Below are 20,097 nucleotides of genomic sequence, written 5' to 3'. Positions count from 1 at the left end.
GGTTGTTAGTGTTTGTTATATACGTTATTTGGTACTTTGATGCACAAAATTGTCATATGGTATACTGACGTTCTTCTTAATCATTTATATTTTTTGCACGTGACCATCTGATCAACATGTTTCTGTGTGCTGGAATTTGTTACAGACTCTTTGACATCACCCTTGTTCCACCACTTTTGTCGGGATATGCTTTTTACATCAATGTCATATCAGTGATGTATACAAATATTGTCATTGTGTTTTATTTTAACTGCTTGTTCAGGATACTATTGAATACTTGCATTGCTCTTCTTATTGAATCGTGGAAGTGTCTCCATATATATTTATCTTCAAACAACCATTTGTATCAAAATGTGGCATGAAATAAGTACATAGTGACTGAACATCGTCTACAAAATCATTTTCACCAAGTTTTATTACAGTATGAACATGAATAATTTTGTTTATCTGGAAGAATTTTCCATATCTGACATGAGATGTAATCATTGTCCATTAGATAATTCTTGTGAGCAAAACCTCATTGTACAGTCCAGTTCGTGCCTCATGAATCTCATTTACTAGTCTTCTGCTTCTATGCCATGGATAAAACACTTCAGCCTTTATTTCCTGGAATGAAAAGTCATAACTTCCACATCAGCCCATGCAGCAAACGTGGGCCTTGAACATTTTGTTTGGAACTGGAAGTTCCATATTATACTGATTTGCGTATTTGCATACCTATTTCTTATTGGATTTTGCGAGTTGAACTAACTGATTATGAAACTTCTTACTGGTATATGATTTTCTTCAAATATAACTTGTTTTGTGGCCTTACAGTCACTTGCTGCAATCACATTTCCTATGAGTGGATGAACTCACAGTTCTATGCACTACGTAGGTATCACTTAACAGACTGGATGGAATTCTCCTCTGCATTTTCTATTATATACTTTAAATTAGTGTTCTATGATTTGATGTGGGATGACTCTTGAATCTGATTTGTCATTCATGGAAACAAATATATATTTTGTTTGGTATAGTACATTAGATTTCATGTTATCAACTTAAATTTTGCTTTGTCACACTGTATTTTATACACAGAATAACTTTTTACATTTCATAGTTCACCATACTTCTGAATGGGAAGTTACACTATAATTAGAGTAATTAACAATTATAGGATATATGCATATATGAGTAAAGTAATGGTGATCTTGTGCTGACATAAATTTGAAATGAACTGAGGAAGGAGTTGGAATGAAGTGACCTGCAGTGGAGCATGGTAAAATGCAGCACTTTATACTGATGTACAGTTTACTGTATTTGATAAACTCATAGTGGTGAGACACACAGTAGTTGTAATGACAAAGGGATTTTTGTGAGATGCAACTGAGCTTCTTTACTGATGTACATTCACATTTATTTGAGGACACTGATATAGCTATGATCATTCTGACTATTAAATTAGAAAGATGATACATTTTCTTTAATTTATTTGAAATTTAGACATCAAAATTTGTTTGATATAACATTTATCTAATGTCTGGCATTCCGGTATTCGGTTGGTGGGGGGTACCACACAAATATTTTTTTTAAAGATAAGACACAATTTTTTTTACCTAATAATATATAATCAACTGAATGTAATAATAAGAAATCTCATAGAACATTCAAAAGAGTGCACCAAAAGATCACCAAGAGAATAAAACTGAAATTTTATGCACTTGTATTTCTTGTTGTATTTCATCTTGTATATGAGACAGTTGCCAACTAAACCTTACATACAAAATATATTTTCACGCACACTAATTGTCAAATTGTTTGTCTGATACACTAGTCATGATTATATCTTCTTCATTTTAGCCAGGGATTTTGAAGAGCTTTGTTTCTCTGAGATAGTCAAACCTCTTTGGTGGTGAGGGAGGGGGGGGGGGGGGTATTGTAATACCACAACCCTTTAGGACCCTATATCCTTTTACCAATTTCAGCACCTCTCTCCTGAAGAGGGCATATGCTGCTTTGAATTTTTCTTTTCTGTTTACCTGGATTCAAATACACTGAAGATTTTCTTCTGCAGCAAATTAATAATTTCCATTTATTTAAGCTATTGTTTTAACATTTTTTATGTCAGGCCTCACCAATATGCAGGATGAAGGAAACATGCTGGGTTAACAGCTGATGTACCATCATAATTTGAACATCGTACAAACTTCAGGCTAATGGTAGTAATAAAATTGCTATTGTAATTATGGAGTAATTAACAATTCAAGTTATGATATTTCTAGTGTGAAAGACAGCTATTTTTTTGTTTTCAAACTAAAAAACAAATTATATCCATAACATAATCTTGATACGATAATTTTTCAGTCAGAATTAAGCATACTAATGTTTTATTTGGTGTCAGTTGATAGAATTGTAATTATGACTATACAGAAATGTAAAGTTTTACTCATAGAAAATTTAATTAACTGAATATCGGCCTTTCATTTAATGAAACTGATCCCTCTGTTCACCTGAAAATGATAGGATGATTATCCGTTAAGTAAGTAAAAAGATATATGCAAATTAATGAAATATATTGGTGTAATGATGAAACATTTAATTTATAGTCTTAATAGAAACAGATTCATTTCTGTCTTTGTAGGAAATTATTCACTTTTATTTCATGTAAATTTCTATTTAATTTGGGAAGACGTATGTAAAAGTTTTAATTGTTAAACCTAATAATTTAATATGTAGCAATGTCAGTAATTGTTTAAAATCATATAAATAGAGGCAATTTGTATGCCACCATATCTCAGTTGGAGTTCAGTTTGACTTCAGTCATGAGACAGTGTTCAGTCAATTTTACATGTAGTTCACCATTGAACATCTAGTGTGCAAAATAAAACTCGTTGTGAACATGAATTCCTGAAGCTTATTGCTACCTTTGCTTGATTCCTGAGTGGCAATGCAGTAACATCAAGATGAACCTATGGCACCATTAAGAACCAGCACTCCGGTTTACACAAGATACGTATTACTTATTTGGTGGAGGATATCTGTAGTATGACGCGGTATATTATCTTCTTGTGTTAAGCAATGATACACATCCCTAAGTTCACCACAGAAAATCATTTTTCACCATGTTATATTACAGTTCTTATGTGAAAGCTTACTGCAGGCTGTAGTTACATGCCTTCAGATTATATAAGGGATAATAAAAATCAGCATATAGTAACCTTTGAGATGTCATCCAATTGAAGTCCACTTATTCCCGAGATCAGGTACCCTATTATCCTATGTAACTTTCTGTTAAGTTGTCACAACTTTGGAAATTAGTTTGGTTCTAAATGAGCACTCTTCTGTTTCATACATAACAATGAGTAACAGGGCAACAATCAATGTTCACTTCTCTTGAAATAATTCTGTAACAATAAATCTTAACAGAATTTTCTAAGTCTGATTTTATTTTGCCATTGGACTGCTCTGACAGTTATCTACCCCATGTGTCTTCTTACTGATTCTGTTTCCACATAAATTTTATGTTAATGAACTTTGTGTGCTCACCACATAATGTTAGCACAACACAGCACTTTATCATATTCCCAGTATAAAAACTAATTATTCATTTTGCTACCACCAGGCATGGTGTAGTCCACAATGGGATACAGAATGGATGAAGGGTGATGAAACATAATAACAATTCTAGGTCAAATATAGGTTGTTGTTTTTAAAAATACAATGACTTGGAAGAAAAAAATAATTGACTGCACTAAGCCATAGTCCTCAAAATGCCAGAATGATTGTCATGACCTGATTCATGTGTGAATGATATTTACAGCTGAGTAATCTGTTATTTCCAAGGATGGTCTCACAAATGATATGAAAATCTACAAAATGAAATTTTATCCTGAATAAACCTGAATGGCAAAATAGTTCCTTCTGCTTTTATGTGTGTCCATGGGCATAACCTATAATCTTGCCTCCTGAAGCTTAGTACTTGCCAGCCATTCTTGAGCACTGCTCCAGTATTTTGGCTCCCCACCATGTCCAATTAAAGGAAGACACCAAAGCAGTTCTGAAGTATGCTGCTAGATTTGTCAACACGTGAGTGTTATGGAGATGCTCATGAACTCAAACAGGAATCCCTGGAGGAAAGACCACTTTCTTTTCATGAAACATTATTCACAAAATTTAGGCAATTTGCATTTGCAACTGACGGTAAAATGATTTTCTGCCACCAACATAAATTTCATGTAAGGATCATAAAGACAAAATAAGAGAAATTAGGGCTCATATGGAGGCATATAAACTTTCATTTTTCCCTGACTCTATTTGTGACTGGAACAGGAAAGGGAATAACTAATAATGGTACAAGGTACTCTCCATCATGCACCATCTGATAAATTGTAGAGTTTTGTATAGATGTAGAAGTTAGATATAGTGGAATTTAGTGTAGCATTTTGGCATGAGGAAATGGATTTTTGGTCAGGTGAATACAGAGTTATCAACACAATAACAAGTAGGTGTAATGCAGGATTAGGTTTAATAATTACAAGAAAATAAGAATTTGGGCAAAATATTAAAGAATATCACAGTGAATTCATTATCATAGTCAAGATGAACACAAACCCATGAACTCTAGCAGAAGTACAACTCTTTATGTCTATAAGCTCGTATGCGGTCTCTGACAACAAGCAGAAAGATAGGAAATGCAACCCATGTAAGTTAAAACAACCAGAGATTGTGAGAGTTTCAATGGAAGTATTAGGCAATGATACAGAGACATTTATAAAAGCAGTACAATAGAAGGTGAATGGATAGCTCTGAGAGATGAAATTGTGAAAGAAGAAGAGGAATAACTAGGCGAAAAGAAAAGATTCTGTTGGAATCCTTGGATAACACAAGATATTAAATTTATAGATGAAGGGAGAAAATATAAAAATGAAACAGGCATACTGAAATACAAACATCTAAAAATGAGTGACAAAAAGTGCACAATTACAGAGTTGGAATGGAAAGACGGAAAACGCAAAGCTGTGAAGTCATGCATGACTATAGGAAATGTAGGCATTACATACAGGAAAATTAAAGCAGCCTTTGGAGAACATAAGCAGCTCTATGAAAATACCTAGTAAGCCAACACTACACAGAAGAGAGAAGTATGAAAAGTGGAAAGAATGTATAGAAGGAAAGAAACTTTACGATGGTATTATATGAATGGAAGAGGAAGAGGAAACAAATGAAGATGACATGAGGGATACAATACTGTGGAAATTTTACAGAGGACCGAAATTCCCCAGTTAAAATAAGCAAAATCAACCACAAAAAAACTTTTACACCTGGTATTTAGGATGTATGACACAAAGCAAAATACCCTCAGACTTCAGAAGAATCTAATAAGGCCACTATCAAAGCCGGCAGAAGATAGCTGATTGCACCTTAGTATTCAGCTGCCTTCCTACACCTGATTTGAACCCCTTGCCTCATGATGTACATACTCGCACCACCACTTACCCCAGTCTCATCACAAGTGTCTCCTAATGCATCAAAGGCAGGGCTACCTATGAAAGTACTCATGTGATCTACAAACTAAGCAGCAACCAGTGTGCTGCCCTCTATGTGGGAATGATGACTAACAAGTTGAGTGTCCACCAACAAACTGTGGCCAAAAAACACCTGGACTACCCAGTTGCTGAAAATACTGCTGAATATAACATATTTCACTTCAATGACTGCTTCACAGTCTGTGCCATGTAGATCCTTCCTAACACTACTAGCTTTTCTCTGGACTGCACCAAGCAGCCCCACCCTGTCACCACTATGTCCCTGTATGCTCCACCAAGCAGCACAACACTGTTCCCTACACTACCCTGCTATCCTCCCTCCCCTCCTCTGGCTCAGGACTCCTCCCTATCCCCAACACTAGACTGCTGCTTATATTAGGCATAGTCACAACTCAGTCCAGCCACAGGAGCCAGAGACAGTGGTCATGGGCATTACTTGTGCTTGTGTGAATGTGTGTGTGTTCTATACCACAGAAGAAGGCCTTTTGGCTGAAAGCTCAAATATATAGCAGTTGTGGTGAGTAGCAATCTATGCTTTTCATGATGCTTTTCATGATATGGTCATTAACATAAACTTTCGGTATTTAAAGTCTCTAACATACATCTTTTATTTTGCAATACTTCTGTGGTGTATGTGTGTGTGTGTGTGTGTGTGACATTCAACTGACATTATGGCAGAAGAAAGGTGTCAAATGTTTTCACAATAATAAATCCATAAACAAGAAAAGGTACATATATGCAGATGTCTTAGGGTCATAGAGAATGCCTGGATAAAGAGGACATAAACTATACTCAGAGCAAAGCTTCCATAGTACATCTAAAAATATACTGATAAGTTGGAGTTGGAGCTAAACGTGAAGGAAACTGGTCGGAACCTCAAATTGATAGCAGTGAGATCTTTGGGGAAAATTTAAGAGTGTACTTAAAAGATATGCAAATGGGAAATCCACAGAGATAGAAATTGAAGCTACCCGTGAGATTGTTTGGGCAAGACTCAGTATGAGGGGTGAGCATAAAATGACAATTGGATCCCTCTATTGCTCACCAGACTCATCCCCTGATGTGACCAAAAACTTTAGAGAAAACCTCAGTTTACTTGTACATTAGTTCTCCAAACATACTGTATTCATTTGCAGAGACTTTAATAACCCAACAATTAAATAGGCAAATTATAGTTTTGTTAGTGGTGGGTATGTTAAGAAATCCTGTGAAACAGTACTAAATGCCTTCTCTGAAAAATACCCAGAACAGATAGTTAGTAACATCCCTCAAGATGGAAACATACTGGATCTAACAACAAAAAATAGACCTGACCTCTTTGAGGATGTCCGCATTGAAACTGGTATTAGTGACCATGGCACATTTGTAGCAACAATGACTATCAAAGGACAAGTAAACCAAGCAGAAAGATATAAATGTTCAGTAAACTAGATAAAAAATCAGTAGTCATATCTCACTGAGCAACTTGAAACTTTCAGCATAAGGCAGGAGCATACAGAGGGACTATGTTTCAGTTTAAAAGAATAGTTGACCATGTACTGGACAGATATGTACACAGAAGAACAATTCATAATGGGAAAGAACATCCACGGTCAACAGTTCACCATAAAGAAATTTCTGAAAAAACAGAGATTACTGCTTAATAAGTGTAAAACGAAGTGTAGGGCTATAAATAGAGATATGCAGAATGAAACCTGTTTGGCTGTCAAGATGGCAATGCACAATACATTCAATGACTACTATAGCAGAATACTGTCAAATGATCTTTCATAGAAACCAAAGAAATTCTGGTCATATGTAAAATCTGTTAGTGGCACCAAAGTTAGTGTCCAGTCCCTAGCGAATGACATAGAAACCGAAATTGAGGGTAGCAAAGCAAAAGATGAAATGCTTAACTCCATTTTCAAATGCTCCTTTACAAAATTGTTATAACGTCAAGTTTAACAAATATATTTCAGAACGACACAACACATATAAGTCACAGAGTAAGTTAACAAGCAAGACGTGTACACGTTAGCATTCGAATGAGCACTGAGTCCCAGTCTAGCGGCCGCTGCTCGGCTGGCCGCTTAGATGGCGCAGCTGCTGCATGGCTGGCAGACAGCGCCGGACGTAGCCAACGCACGTAATTGCGCGGCGGCACTTTGAATGATCGGTGAGTCACAACACTTTTCTCCCCTTTGAAATTGTTGCACTGGTCTTGATGGAGGTGTCCTGGAGATGGCCAACGTCCATAGGCGTTGTTTGACTCGCTGTAAAGTCTCGAGGAGGAGGCTTCCCGTACGGACGGAAGTGTCCCCGATGACAACGGGTCGAGATGACAGGAGATGTAGGGGTCGAATCTGCTGGGGCCCCCTGCACCAATCTGGCCGTTGCGGCAAGTCCAGTTGATATGACAGGAGACATGGGCGATGTGTCGGTGTCCGTTGGAGGAGCAGGCGAGTAGTTTTGCTCTGACATAAGATGGTCATCCGGTTCCTGCATGGGCACGTCTCCTGGTGGCGTCCGTTCTTGTGCTGGCATCGCGATGACGGTGAGAGGGCTGCATTGTGAGTATTGAGAGATTCCAAGATCCCGAGCATCAGGTAGGGCCAAAAGTGGTGTAGCGGCATTCGGAACAGGCGTTGCTGGCACACGAGGCCGAAGCTGGTCCGAATGACGCACTGCAACACCTGTGTCAATCTGGATTTCATCCAGGCGTCTGCCACGGTGTCTTAAGATGTGGCCCGGGCTCCATTTTCGCCGCCTGCCATATCCCCGTACCCAGACGAGGTCGGCGGCGGTGAACCGGCCAAGGGAAGGCATCTGTGGCCGTGAGGTGTGAGGCCGCAGAAGGTGAAGTAGCGTGCGGGGTTGTCGGCCATGTAAGAGCTCAGCCGGGCTGTGGTCGCCCATTGGGGTGAAACGGTAAGACGCCAGAAACTGGAGAAGCGCATCATCAGCAGCAGAAGAAGTCAGAAGTTTTTGCATCTGAGCCTTAAATGTGCGGACCAGTCGTTCAGCCTCACTGTTTGATTGTGGATGGAACGGCGGGGCCGTGACATGCATAACGCCATGACGAGCACAAAAATCCGCAAATTCGGAAGAGGCAAATTGCGGACCATTATCAGTAACAAGAGTAGAGGGGAGGCCTTCCACAGAAAAAATGCGGGCGAGAGCACTGGTCGTTGCCGCGGTGGTAGGCATCGTGCAACAGACAATGAAAGGGAAGTTAGAGTAGGCGTCAATTATGAGGAGCCAATAAGTACCCAAAAAGGGTCCCGCAAAGTCAGCATGAATGCGCTCCCAGGGCTTCTCAGGCGAAGGCCACAGTGACAAAGATGACTTCGGGGCAGCGGCCTGTGACGCACAGGGGGCCACAGGCAGCGACCATGTGTGCTACTTCAGAGTCGATGCCAGGCCAGTACACATGATGGCGCACCAGAGATTTTGTGCGAGACACACCCCAGTGCCCTTGGTGAAGGAGGCACAAAACCGAAGCACGCAAAGACGCAGGTACCACGACATGCGGCGAAGCATTGTCAGTGGAGAGGAGGATAACACCATCCCTAGCCGTGAGGCAGTAGCGCAACGGATAAGAAGTCTTAGTGGATGGGCGATCTGGCCAACCCTTCTGAAGACAGCGTAAAACCCGGGAGAGGGTAGGGTCAGAACTCGTAGCAGCCGCCAGCCTGTCCCCAGTGATGGGGAACCCGTCCACAACCCGCTGCTTGGCAACATCCAGGTGGAAACACAAAAGTTCGTCCCTATCAAATGCCTGATCAGGACCCATGGGAAAGCGAGACAGAGCATCAGCATTTGCATGTTGAGCTGTTGGCCGGAAATGAATCTCATAATTGAAACGAGACAAGTAAAGAGCCCAACGCTGGAGGCGGTGCGCAGCCTTGTCGGGAAGTGACGTTGATGGATGAAACAAGGAAACAAGTGGTTTGTGATCCGTAACAAGATGAAATTTTGAGCCATAGAGCAAAACACCAAACTTATGAAGAGTATAAATAATGGCCAAAGCTTCTTTTTCAATTCGAGAATACTTTTATTGGGCATCCGTGAGCTTTTTGGAGGCATAAGCAGTGGGTTGTTCTGAACCGTCAGAAAAATGGTGCGCAAGGACTGCAACAACCCCGTATTGAGAGGTGTCTGTGGCAAGAACAAGATGTTGGCCAGGTCGATAAGTAGCCAGGCATGGGGCCTGTTTCAGCATAGTCTTCAATTTCTGGAAAGCCGCATCGCATGACGCGGACCAGTGAAAAGGCACGTTTTTATGCAACAGGCGATGCAACGGCTGAGCCACCGAAGCCACAAACGGTAAAAACTTGTGATAGTATGCTATTTTCCCCAAGAAGGCCTGCAGTTCCTTATCAGATGTAGGGCGAGGAAGAGCATCAATCGCAGCGACAGTTTGCTGAAGCGGACGAATACCATCCCGAGAGACTTGAAACCCCAAGTACGTGATAGATGCCTGAAAAAATTGTGATTTCTGAAGATTACACTTAAGACCGGCAGTCTGTAAGACATGAAACAGTGTGTGGAGATTTTGAAGATGTTCTTCAGTGGTTGAGGCAGTGACAACAATGTCGTCCATGTAATTGATACACCCAGGGACAGGGAGCAATAATTGTTCCAAGAATCGCTGAAAGAGAGCAGGGGCGCTAGCAACCCCGTTAGGCAAGCATTGGTATTGAGAGAGGCCGAAAGGCGTGTTAAGGACCAGAAACTGCTGGGAAGCAGCATCGAGAGGAAGTTGATGATAAGCTTCTGACAGGTCAATTTTAGAAAAATACTGGCCTCCAGCAAGTTTAGTGAACAGTTCATCAGTACGGGGCATAGGGTAAGTGTCAATGAGGCATTGAGCATTTACAGTGGCTTTGAAATCACCACAGAGACGAATATCACCATTTGGCTTAGCAACGACAATGACAGGAGAGGACCACTCACTGGAAGTGACAGGAAGCAAGACCCCTGAAGTAGTGAGACGATCCAACTCCCATTTTACCCGATCACGAAGGGCCACAGGAATGGGCCGAGCCCAAGAAAACTTAGGCCGAGCAGTGGGTTTGAGCGTGATATGAGCTTCAAAGGCGTTTGCATGGCCTAACCCAGGAGAAAAAAGGGCCGAAAATGTCATCGACAAGGAATCCAGTTGAGCATAAGGAATAGCATCAGAGACAATACTGACAGAGTCATCTATGGAGAACCCAAAAACGCGAAAGGCATCGAAACCAAAAAGATTTTCTGCATTGCTCTGATCGACCACTAATATGGGAACAGTGCAAACGACGGATTTGTAAGATACCTCAGCATTAAACTGTCCCAAGAGAGAAATTTTCTGTTTACTGTACGTCCGTAATTGCTGAGTGACAGGTTACAGGAGTGGAGAACCCAACTGAAGATACGTCTGAGAATTAATTATAGTGGCAGCAGAACCAGTATCCACTTGCATGCAAACATCTTGGCCAAGGATTTGGACAGTGAGGAATAACTTCCCTGAAAGGGAAGAAGTGCAATTGACAGACAACACAGAATCAGAATCAGCGTCATGTTCATGAACATCATGTATGCGGTCGGATTTGCAAATGGAAGACACATGACCTTTCTTTTTGCAATTGTGCCACACAGCCCAACGTTGGGGACAATCCTTGCGTGAATGTTTCGTAAAACACCGCGGACATGAAGGAAGTTGCCGGGGGATTTGCAGCAGTTTCTTAGCGGGTTGTTTACGGCTAGGCCGAGGTTGCACGTGGGAACGCACTGCGGCCATGTCGGCCGGCAGGGACGCGCCGCACGCGTTGTCAACAGTGTACAGAGGTTGTATTTCCCCAACATCACCCCACGCCTCTATTTGCACCCCAGCGGCGCGCGAAATTTCAAAAGACTGCGCAATGGAGAGAACTTCATCTAGAGTCGGATTCACCAACTGAAGGGCACGTTGCCGAATTTCTTTGTCGGACGCCGACCGAATAATAGCATCCCGTACCATGGAATCGGCGTAGGATTCTTTGTGAATGTCAATAACAAATTGACACTTTCGACTGAGGCCGTGAAGTTCAGTAGCCCAAGCGCGATAGGATTGATGTGGCTGTTTTTGACAACGATAAAAGGCAACACGAGAGGCTACAACATGCGTTTGCTTTTGAAAATAGACAGACAGAAGTGAGCACATTTCAGCAAAGGACAAAGATGCAGGATCTTTCAAAGTAGCCAATTGCAACAACAACCGATACATTTGAGGTGAAATCCAGGAAAGGAACAGAGACTTACATGGTTGTTCATCCGTGATATGAAATGCCAAGAAGTGCTGTCGAAGACATTTTTCATAATCAGACCAGTCTTCCGCCGTCTCGTCGTAAGGAGGAAAAGGAGGTACAGCCAACGACGAGAAACGCCCCGCATTTGACGCCGCGACGAAATCGCGAATCGCCGCTGTTAGAAGCGTTTGCTGTTCAAGGAGATTTTGCAATAGTTGCTCGACAGTAGCCATGGAACCCTGTGGGTCAATGGTGAAAAGGAAAATTCCACTACCTCGTCGCCAATTGTTATAACATCAAGTTTAACAAATATATTTCAGAACGACACAACACATATAAGTCACAGAGTAAGTTGACAAGCAAGACATGGGTACACGGTAGCATTCGAATGAGCACTGAGTCCCAGTCTAGCGGCCGCTGCTCGGCTGGCTGCTTAGGTGACGCAGCTGCTGCATGGCTGGCAGACAGCGCCGCACATAGAGGACGCGCGTAATTGCGTGGCGGCACTTTGAATGATCGGCGAGTCACAACAAAAATAAAGCCCAGGAGGATTGCCCCAGTTTAATCCTCGTACCACTGAAAAGATGAGTGAAATAAGTATTAGTGTCAGTTGTGTTTTGAAAAGATGAGTGAAATAAGTATTAGTGTCAGTTGTGTTAGGAATAGCTGAAATTTTTAAAACTGAATGAAACATCAGGGCCCAATGGAATCCCTGTCTGATTCTGTACTGCATTTGCAGCTGAGTTAGCCTCTCTTCTAACTGTAATCTGTCATAGATCCCTTGAACAAAAAACTGTGCCCAGTTCTTGGAAAAAAAAGCACACGTCAAACCCATCTACAAGAAGGGCAGCAGTAGTCATCCACAAAACTACTGTCCAATATCCTTGACATCAATTATCAATTTGTTGTAGAATCTATAGAACATATTCTGAGTGCAAATGTAATGAGGTTTTGGTGAGTGTGGAGGGAGGGGCGGGGGGGGGGGGGGGGGGGGGAATTGCATTGAAAGAGACTAAAAAGGATACAATGGAGAGCAATATGTATGTCAATAATAAATCACAATAACATGGAAAAGATAAATACCATAATTGGCAAAGAATGATAATGCATAACTTACTTAGAAACAGGACAAAAGAAATCTCTGAAATAAAAACTATGGGCAAACAAGCAACCATAAACTGGATGGTAGAAGACTAGAATGTGTTTGGGACCTATCATATATTGAGCTAAAGAGGCAATGGTGCAAGTGTGAGAAATTTCAGATGACCTGAAGAATGAAACAAGTATTCATGTTTCTACAGATTTTTACAACAGTACACTTAATATTGGGATATTCAGGGTATTGGCAGTGTGGATTCTGTCTGCAGACAGTCCTTGTGACTTTAGTCTGATGTGGGTATTTTAATAAAAAACAGTGGATAAAATTTCTGGGACAGTTGGTACATCACATTAAGCTCTCATAGGTTTACACACTTTTAAGAACAGTAGGACTTGATTATATGGTACTGGCATGGTACCTGGGACAGGAGCCACATGTATTATCCATGAAATAAGATGGCATAACTAAGGGTTTTCAAAGCACCTAAATAACATAGTCCACAATTTCACTGGGCTGTACATGCTCTGTCTGCAGAATGAGGGAAAGATTTGAGGCAGTGTTAATATAATTTGTGACATTGCTTCATTAAATTATATCCCAGTCAGAGAAGCAGGCTATTAAAATTGTAATATATGGTGAATTGTTTGATAAGAGAATACTTACAATGGAGATGTACTAATCTGCCAGCACTGAGTTACAATGAAATTTCAGGATGCAACAGTATGTACAATCTTGCAGTTATACTTAATGAGAGAAACTGCATCACAACTAATCCGTTTGTCATGAAACTCATTGCAGGAAGGGAGAAAACATTTAGTGTGTAAGATGCGAAAACTATTGTGATGAAGTCATTCCTGTTTGTCATGCAGAGTTATGTCAGGGAACTCTCAAGCAGTCAAAATATTAACTCAAAGAAAACTGATGTGGAATTGAAAGACAGGTCATGTTGTTTACCAGAGATTTAAGAATGATAGGCTATTTCCATTGCTGTTAAATAGAACAAGAAGAAGAAGGAAGGAAAGAAAATGGAATACATAGCTCAGAAGAGAACAAAGCAAACGAAGTTCTTAAAGGTATTGGATAGAGGAGGCAGTGTACATTTTACATCTAACTTCTGTGAACTTCATATCACTTTCTGTAACTCTTTTGCTTGTATCTCTTAATGAAGGGACTCCTGGACCAAACTACTCCTTTTTTCTGCTAGCTGAGTCATGAGCTTCAAATATCCTGTGAACATGACCTACAAATCAGTAGATTTGAGTGCAGTTGAGTACTTTTATGAAGGCTAATACTTGTAGAAAGTTGTAGTAAGTCACAGATATTACTTGTTACTAATGTTTCTAGTTTCTATATAACTGATAAATTAATATTTCACATTACCTTATCACTGTTCGAAGCCTCTCTTGATACTGTCGGAGTTCAGCTAAGACATAGCTCATCATCATGTGGTACTGCTCTGCCAAAGAAAAGTCAGGAGGACGTTTCATGTTTCGGTAGATTTTCTCTTGCCTGGAACATAAAAATGAACAATTGAGAAGAATATAGCAGCAATGTACTATATATTACATACATACCAAGGTGACAAAAGTCATGGGATAGCGATATGCACATGCACAGATGGCAGCAGTATCATGTACACAAGGTATATAAGAGAGCTGTGCATTGGCGAAGCTGTCATTAATATTCAGGTGATTAATGTGAAAAGGCTTACAACATGATTATAGTCACATCAAAGGAATTAACTGACTTTGAATGTGCAATGATAGTTGGAGCTAGATGCCTGGGCTATCTCGAAAGTTATTAGGGAATTCTACATTCTGCCACCCACAGCGTCAAGACTGTGCCGGGAATACCACACTTCAGGCATTACCTCTCTCCACGGAGAATACAGTGGCCAACGTCCTTAACTTAATGACAAAGAGAAGTGGCATTTGTGTAGAGCTGTCAGAAATAACACACAAGCAACACTGTGTGAAATAACTGCAGAAATAAATGTGAGACATGGAACAAATGTATTTGTTAGGAAAGTGCAGCAAAATTTGGTGCTAATGGGTAATGGCAGTAGACAACTAACATGAGTGCCTTTGTTAACACCACAACATCACATGCAGCATCTCTCCTGTGCTTGTGACCACACTGGCTGGACCATATATGGCTGGAAAACCATGGTCTGGTCACAGAAGTCCAAATTTCAATTGGTAAAAGGTGACGGTAGGGTTTGACTGTGGTGCAGACCCCATGAAACCATAGACCGAAGTTGTCAACAAGATACTGTGCAAGTTGGTGGTGGCTCCATAATCTTATGGGCCGTATTTACATGGAACGGACCGGATGCTCTGGATGTTCGGCTGCTTAGAGACCATTTGCAGCCATTCATGGAGGTCATGTTCATATACAAGGTTGCAATTTTTATGGGTGACAATGTGCCATGTCACTGGGCCTCAGCAGTTTGCAACTGGTTTGAAGAACATTCTGGTCAACGAGAGTAAATAGTTGGACACCCAGATTACCTGACATGAATTCCATCACACATGCATGGGACATAATTGAGAGGTCAGTTTGTGCACAAAACCCTGCACTGGCAACACTTTTGCAATTATGGATGGCTATAGAGGCAGCATGGTGAGTATTTGTGCCAGGAACTTCCTACAACTTGTTGAATCCATGCTATGACGAGTTCTTTGCTATGCCAGGTGAAAGGAGATATGACGAGATATTAGGAGATATCTCACGACTTTCATCACCTCAGTGTAAACATCTGCATTTGTGTAATCATAACACCAGAAATATACATTAATACCAGAGCAGGTATAAGTCTTGAGGCATCTATGAATCTTATAATAATAATAAGGTACTGATCACAAATCTAGACATTAAAAAAGAACTTCTCATCTATATTTCATTTTCCTGGCATTAATTAATCTTATTTATTGTTTTCAAAACCTTTCTATTAATTGTGTTAAACATTTCCTTGATGGTGTCCTCAGGCAACATAAATAAAGTGCAATTATTAACATGGAAGGTAAACATTTTACACCATGGAAGAGAAGGAACCTGTTTTAAAGTGACTTTGATGGAATGTCATACTAATAAGTGTATTTATAACGTTAAATATTTCCTCTCAGAAGAATAGATTATCCTCATTTGCACTGTATTATGTATAAGTAATTGAAATGTAGTATGTTTTGCAACTGATCCTAGGGAGTTATGACATGAATTGTAGCCTGTGTCCACAATGCAAAACAAATTTTGTATTTGTCTATGGATAATGCGTAAATAAATCATACTGAAGTTAAGAATATAAGAGTTTTCTTAGCTGTGTGTTCTGTCTATGTGTGGAATTTTCTCAAGGATCTTTCACAGCCAGTGACTCTTCATCCATTCGGAATAAATATATCTATGCAGTGCTCCAAAATACCAGTGTCTGAACCCAGAAAATGACTGCTATTATGATATTATGCATAGAACAAAAAATAAAAAGCGTCATAGTATGAAAAACTTTTCAAACATAATGGGAGTGATGTAATACTTGGTACTGAAAGATGAATGTAACTATCAGTGATGGACGTGAGACCCTAGGGGCAAATCATAGTGTTTACTAAAAATTGGATTAATTGTATAAAAAAGGAAATTCATTTGAGAAAATTAATTAATTATGAGACACAACTGCTCACTAGAATTTACTTACAGGAGCTGAAATATGTAGTATTACTGACAGACAGATGTATAAAAATAAAAGTGACACCTATCTTAGCTTTTGGAACTGTTAGTTGTTTCCTGGAACAAGGGAGAGATAGGCTGGAGAAAGTTAAAAAGAAGAGCAGGTTAATTAGAACCCAGAGTCCTGGAGTCTGACAACACATTATTTATTGATTGGCTTTGTAAAGGCCTTTGACAGGTGCATAAGACACATATGTGTGTTTTTCAATGTGCGAGGGTATAATACCGACATATCTCATTAATGCAATAAAATCTATGTATAAAAGCAATTAAAAAGTATAAGAACAAACAAAACCAGTAACATCACTGCTAAATTAATTCAAGGAGTTAGACAAGAATGACCTCTATCACATAGACTATTCCATATACAAACAGACTGAGTCTGTACAGATACATCCACAAACAGTGTATCCTGCCGTGGTAGGGTGGCTTGCATTCCCTAACAACATAGACAGCAATACTGCAGCTGCAACCACATAGTATCAGTATCTGGTAAGAGGCCAGACTAACATAAGGCAGCAAGCTGCTCAGTAGTTGCAGGTGCAAAAGATTGAATGGTTTTCTGACCTGGTCTTTAGCTAAAATGGTGTTGATATGTTGGTTCTGTGAGAGGCTGAAAGCAAAAGGAACTGCAGTTATTATATTTTCCTGAGGACATGGAGCTCTATTGCGTGATTTATTGTAATTTCATCAAAGACAGTAAAGGACTTGGAAGATAATTTGAATGGAATGTATAGAATCAAGAAATTGGGTTATAAAGTGAATATCAACAAAACTGAAATGAGGATAATTTATGTAAGTGTTAGGAAGTATTTTCTGAAGTTATTCATGTGGAGTGTAGCCTTGTAAGAAATGAAACAAGGGTGAGAACAGAAGGTTTTGAAGTGTGATGCTACAGAAGAATGCTATAGTGCTATAGATCAAATGGGCAGATTGAAGTAAATGAAAAGGTAATGAAATTAATGGGGGAAGAAAGGAGTTCACAAGACAACTTGACTACAGGAAGAGGTTGGTTGGTAGGAAAAATCCAGAGGCACCAAGGACAATTCAGTGTGGCAGTGGAAAGAAGCAGTGAGGGTCAATGTTGTAGATAGAGACCAAGCCTTGAGTACTGTAAGCAAGTTGAAATCACTGATAGCTGCAGTAATAATACAGGGACAAAGAGGCTTGTACAGGATCAACTAATTTGCAATGGTTCATCAAACCAATCTCTGTACTGAAGTCCATGTCAGCAGACAGGGTCATTGTAAGCTGCCAAATATTTTAAAAAACTTTTATAATATGTGGCAATAACCCTGTGACAACATTATTTGTGAATAGTCAGATTAAAACAGGTAACTGAGCATATGAAATACTAGAGAAAATTAAATCATGTTCATAAACAATATCATATAAACATATCCACAGACACAATCAAGTGAAACTCCAGTAAGACAAAAAGCTATAATTGACAACAAAATCACTGGGAAAATTGTTAGCATTTACACATTTATTCTTCCACATAACTCATAAATCAAATGATCCTTCCATAAAAATTTGACAGGTTTAGATATTTCATTGGAACAATAAACTGAATTTCAGACCACAAACTAAGAAAATAAATGTTATGTAAATTATATAAGGAAACTGCAATAACATACTGCCAATTGGTGTCTAATAGCAAAGATTGAGCTCTGTGTAAAACAGAGACAAGTGAAATAAAATTCCTGCAGTACATAGTCGGTTATTCTCTGCTTAACCACAAAAGGCATACAGATGTATGTGAAGAGATGTGAGTTGAGATCTTGACTAACACACACACACACACACACACACACACACACACACACACACACACACATTTCATCATTACATGCTAGATTCCTTGGAACAAATAAATAGGGGAAGATGGAAACAATACAAGTAAGATGATTTTTGAGGGTGTTATTCAATACAAAATGTGCTGACACAAAATGTGTTAGTCAATGAAAAATTATAAATCATTTGTTTCATTGCATTGGAAATTGGCATAACTGCATAGTTTCACATCACATCTTACCAAAAACACATTGGCATTAACAGAGACTTCGTCCCTTCATTCATTAAAAGAGAATACACATCCCAAAACTGCTTAGAATTTTGAAATCCTGGAATTCAAGTGAGTTTGCATGATGTGCCAGAAAGTAACAAGCAGAAGGCAATAAAACAGTCAGCTTTTTAGTACACAGTAATTGTCATTATTCATCTAAAATATATAAAAGAATACTTGTTTGGTTGGTTGTCCATCTTCTATGCCTTCCTGTTGCTGAACTATTAGTTTAATAAATCATTATTGCAAAATACTGACATAAATTATTTATAGAAGAATGGAAACGATGGTAGAATCTGGCCTCAGGGAAGATTAGTTTGGTTTCCGGAGATGAAAGAACACGAGAAGCCACACTAACCCTATGACCTAACTTAGAAGACGTTGTGAAGAAAGGCAACCCTGTATTTAAAGCACAGTACATTTAGAGAAAGCTTTTGGAAATGTTGACAGGAATACACACTTTGAAATTCTGGGAGCAGAGGTGATAAAATACAGTGAGCAAAAAGTTCTTTTCAGTTTGTACAGAAACCACAGTCCAGTTATTTGAATTGAAGGGCCTGAAAGGGAAGCAGCAACTGTAAGGGAATGAGATAGGGTGGTGGCCACTACCCAATGTTACCCAATCTGTACATTAAACAAGCAGTGAAGGAATCGAAGAATAAATTTATAAAGGGAACTAAAACTCAGGAAGAAGAAGTAAAAATTTGATGTTTGCCGATGACACTGTAATTCTTTCAGAGGCAGCAGTGGACTAGGAAGAACACCTGAATGGAATGCATAGAGTATTGAAATGAGGTTATAAGATGAATCTCAACAAGAGTAAACCAAGAATGATGGGGTATAGTTGAATTAAATCACACACTACTGAAAGAATTAGTTTAGCAAATTTGATGTTAAAAGTATTAAAATCAGATTAATTATGCTACATAAGCAGCAAAATAACTAATGACTATGAAAGTAGGTAGGATGTAAAACGCAGACTGAGAATAAGCAAGAAAAACATTTCTGAAAAAGAGAATTTGTGAACATCCAACATAAATTTAAGAGTTAGGAAATATTTTCTTAGGGTATTTGTACAGAGTGTAGACTTTAATGGAAGAGAGTCATAGGCAGCAATCAGTTCAGACAAGATGAGAACAAAAGCTTTCGAAATGTGGTGTTACAGAAAAATGTCAAAAATTATGCGGGTATCTTGACCAACAAATGAAGATGTAGTGAATTGGTGAAAAATGAAGTTTGTGGCACAACTAGACTAAAAGAAGGAATCAGATGAAAGGACACATCCAGGGAGATATCACGGAATCATCAGTTTGATAATGGAAGGAAGTGTGGGCGATAAAAATTGCAGAAGACCAAGTCTTGTATAAACTAAGAAGATTCAGATGTATGTAGGCTGCAGTAGCTAACCAGAGATGAAGAGGTTTACACAGGATAATC

At 39.4% G+C, this 20,097-nt stretch overlaps 1 protein-coding gene across 1 annotated transcript in view; it reads right to left on the bottom strand.

The window, feature by feature from the left end:
- LOC126251469 (atrial natriuretic peptide receptor 2-like) overlaps positions 1-20,097 on the bottom strand; it is a 301,860-nt gene that overhangs the window by 141,107 nt on the left and 140,656 nt on the right. The window contains exon 5 of the mRNA XM_049951908.1: positions 14,253-14,381. Within this exon, the coding sequence (XP_049807865.1) occupies positions 14,253-14,381 (129 nt within the window). The remainder of the gene's footprint in view (positions 1-14,252; positions 14,382-20,097) is intronic.

The sequence above is a fragment of the Schistocerca nitens genome, chromosome 4 (genome assembly GCF_023898315.1).
Source record: "Schistocerca nitens isolate TAMUIC-IGC-003100 chromosome 4, iqSchNite1.1, whole genome shotgun sequence".
NCBI lineage: Eukaryota > Metazoa > Arthropoda > Insecta > Orthoptera > Acrididae > Schistocerca > Schistocerca nitens.
This window is presented reverse-complemented; position numbering and strand designations above follow the sequence as displayed.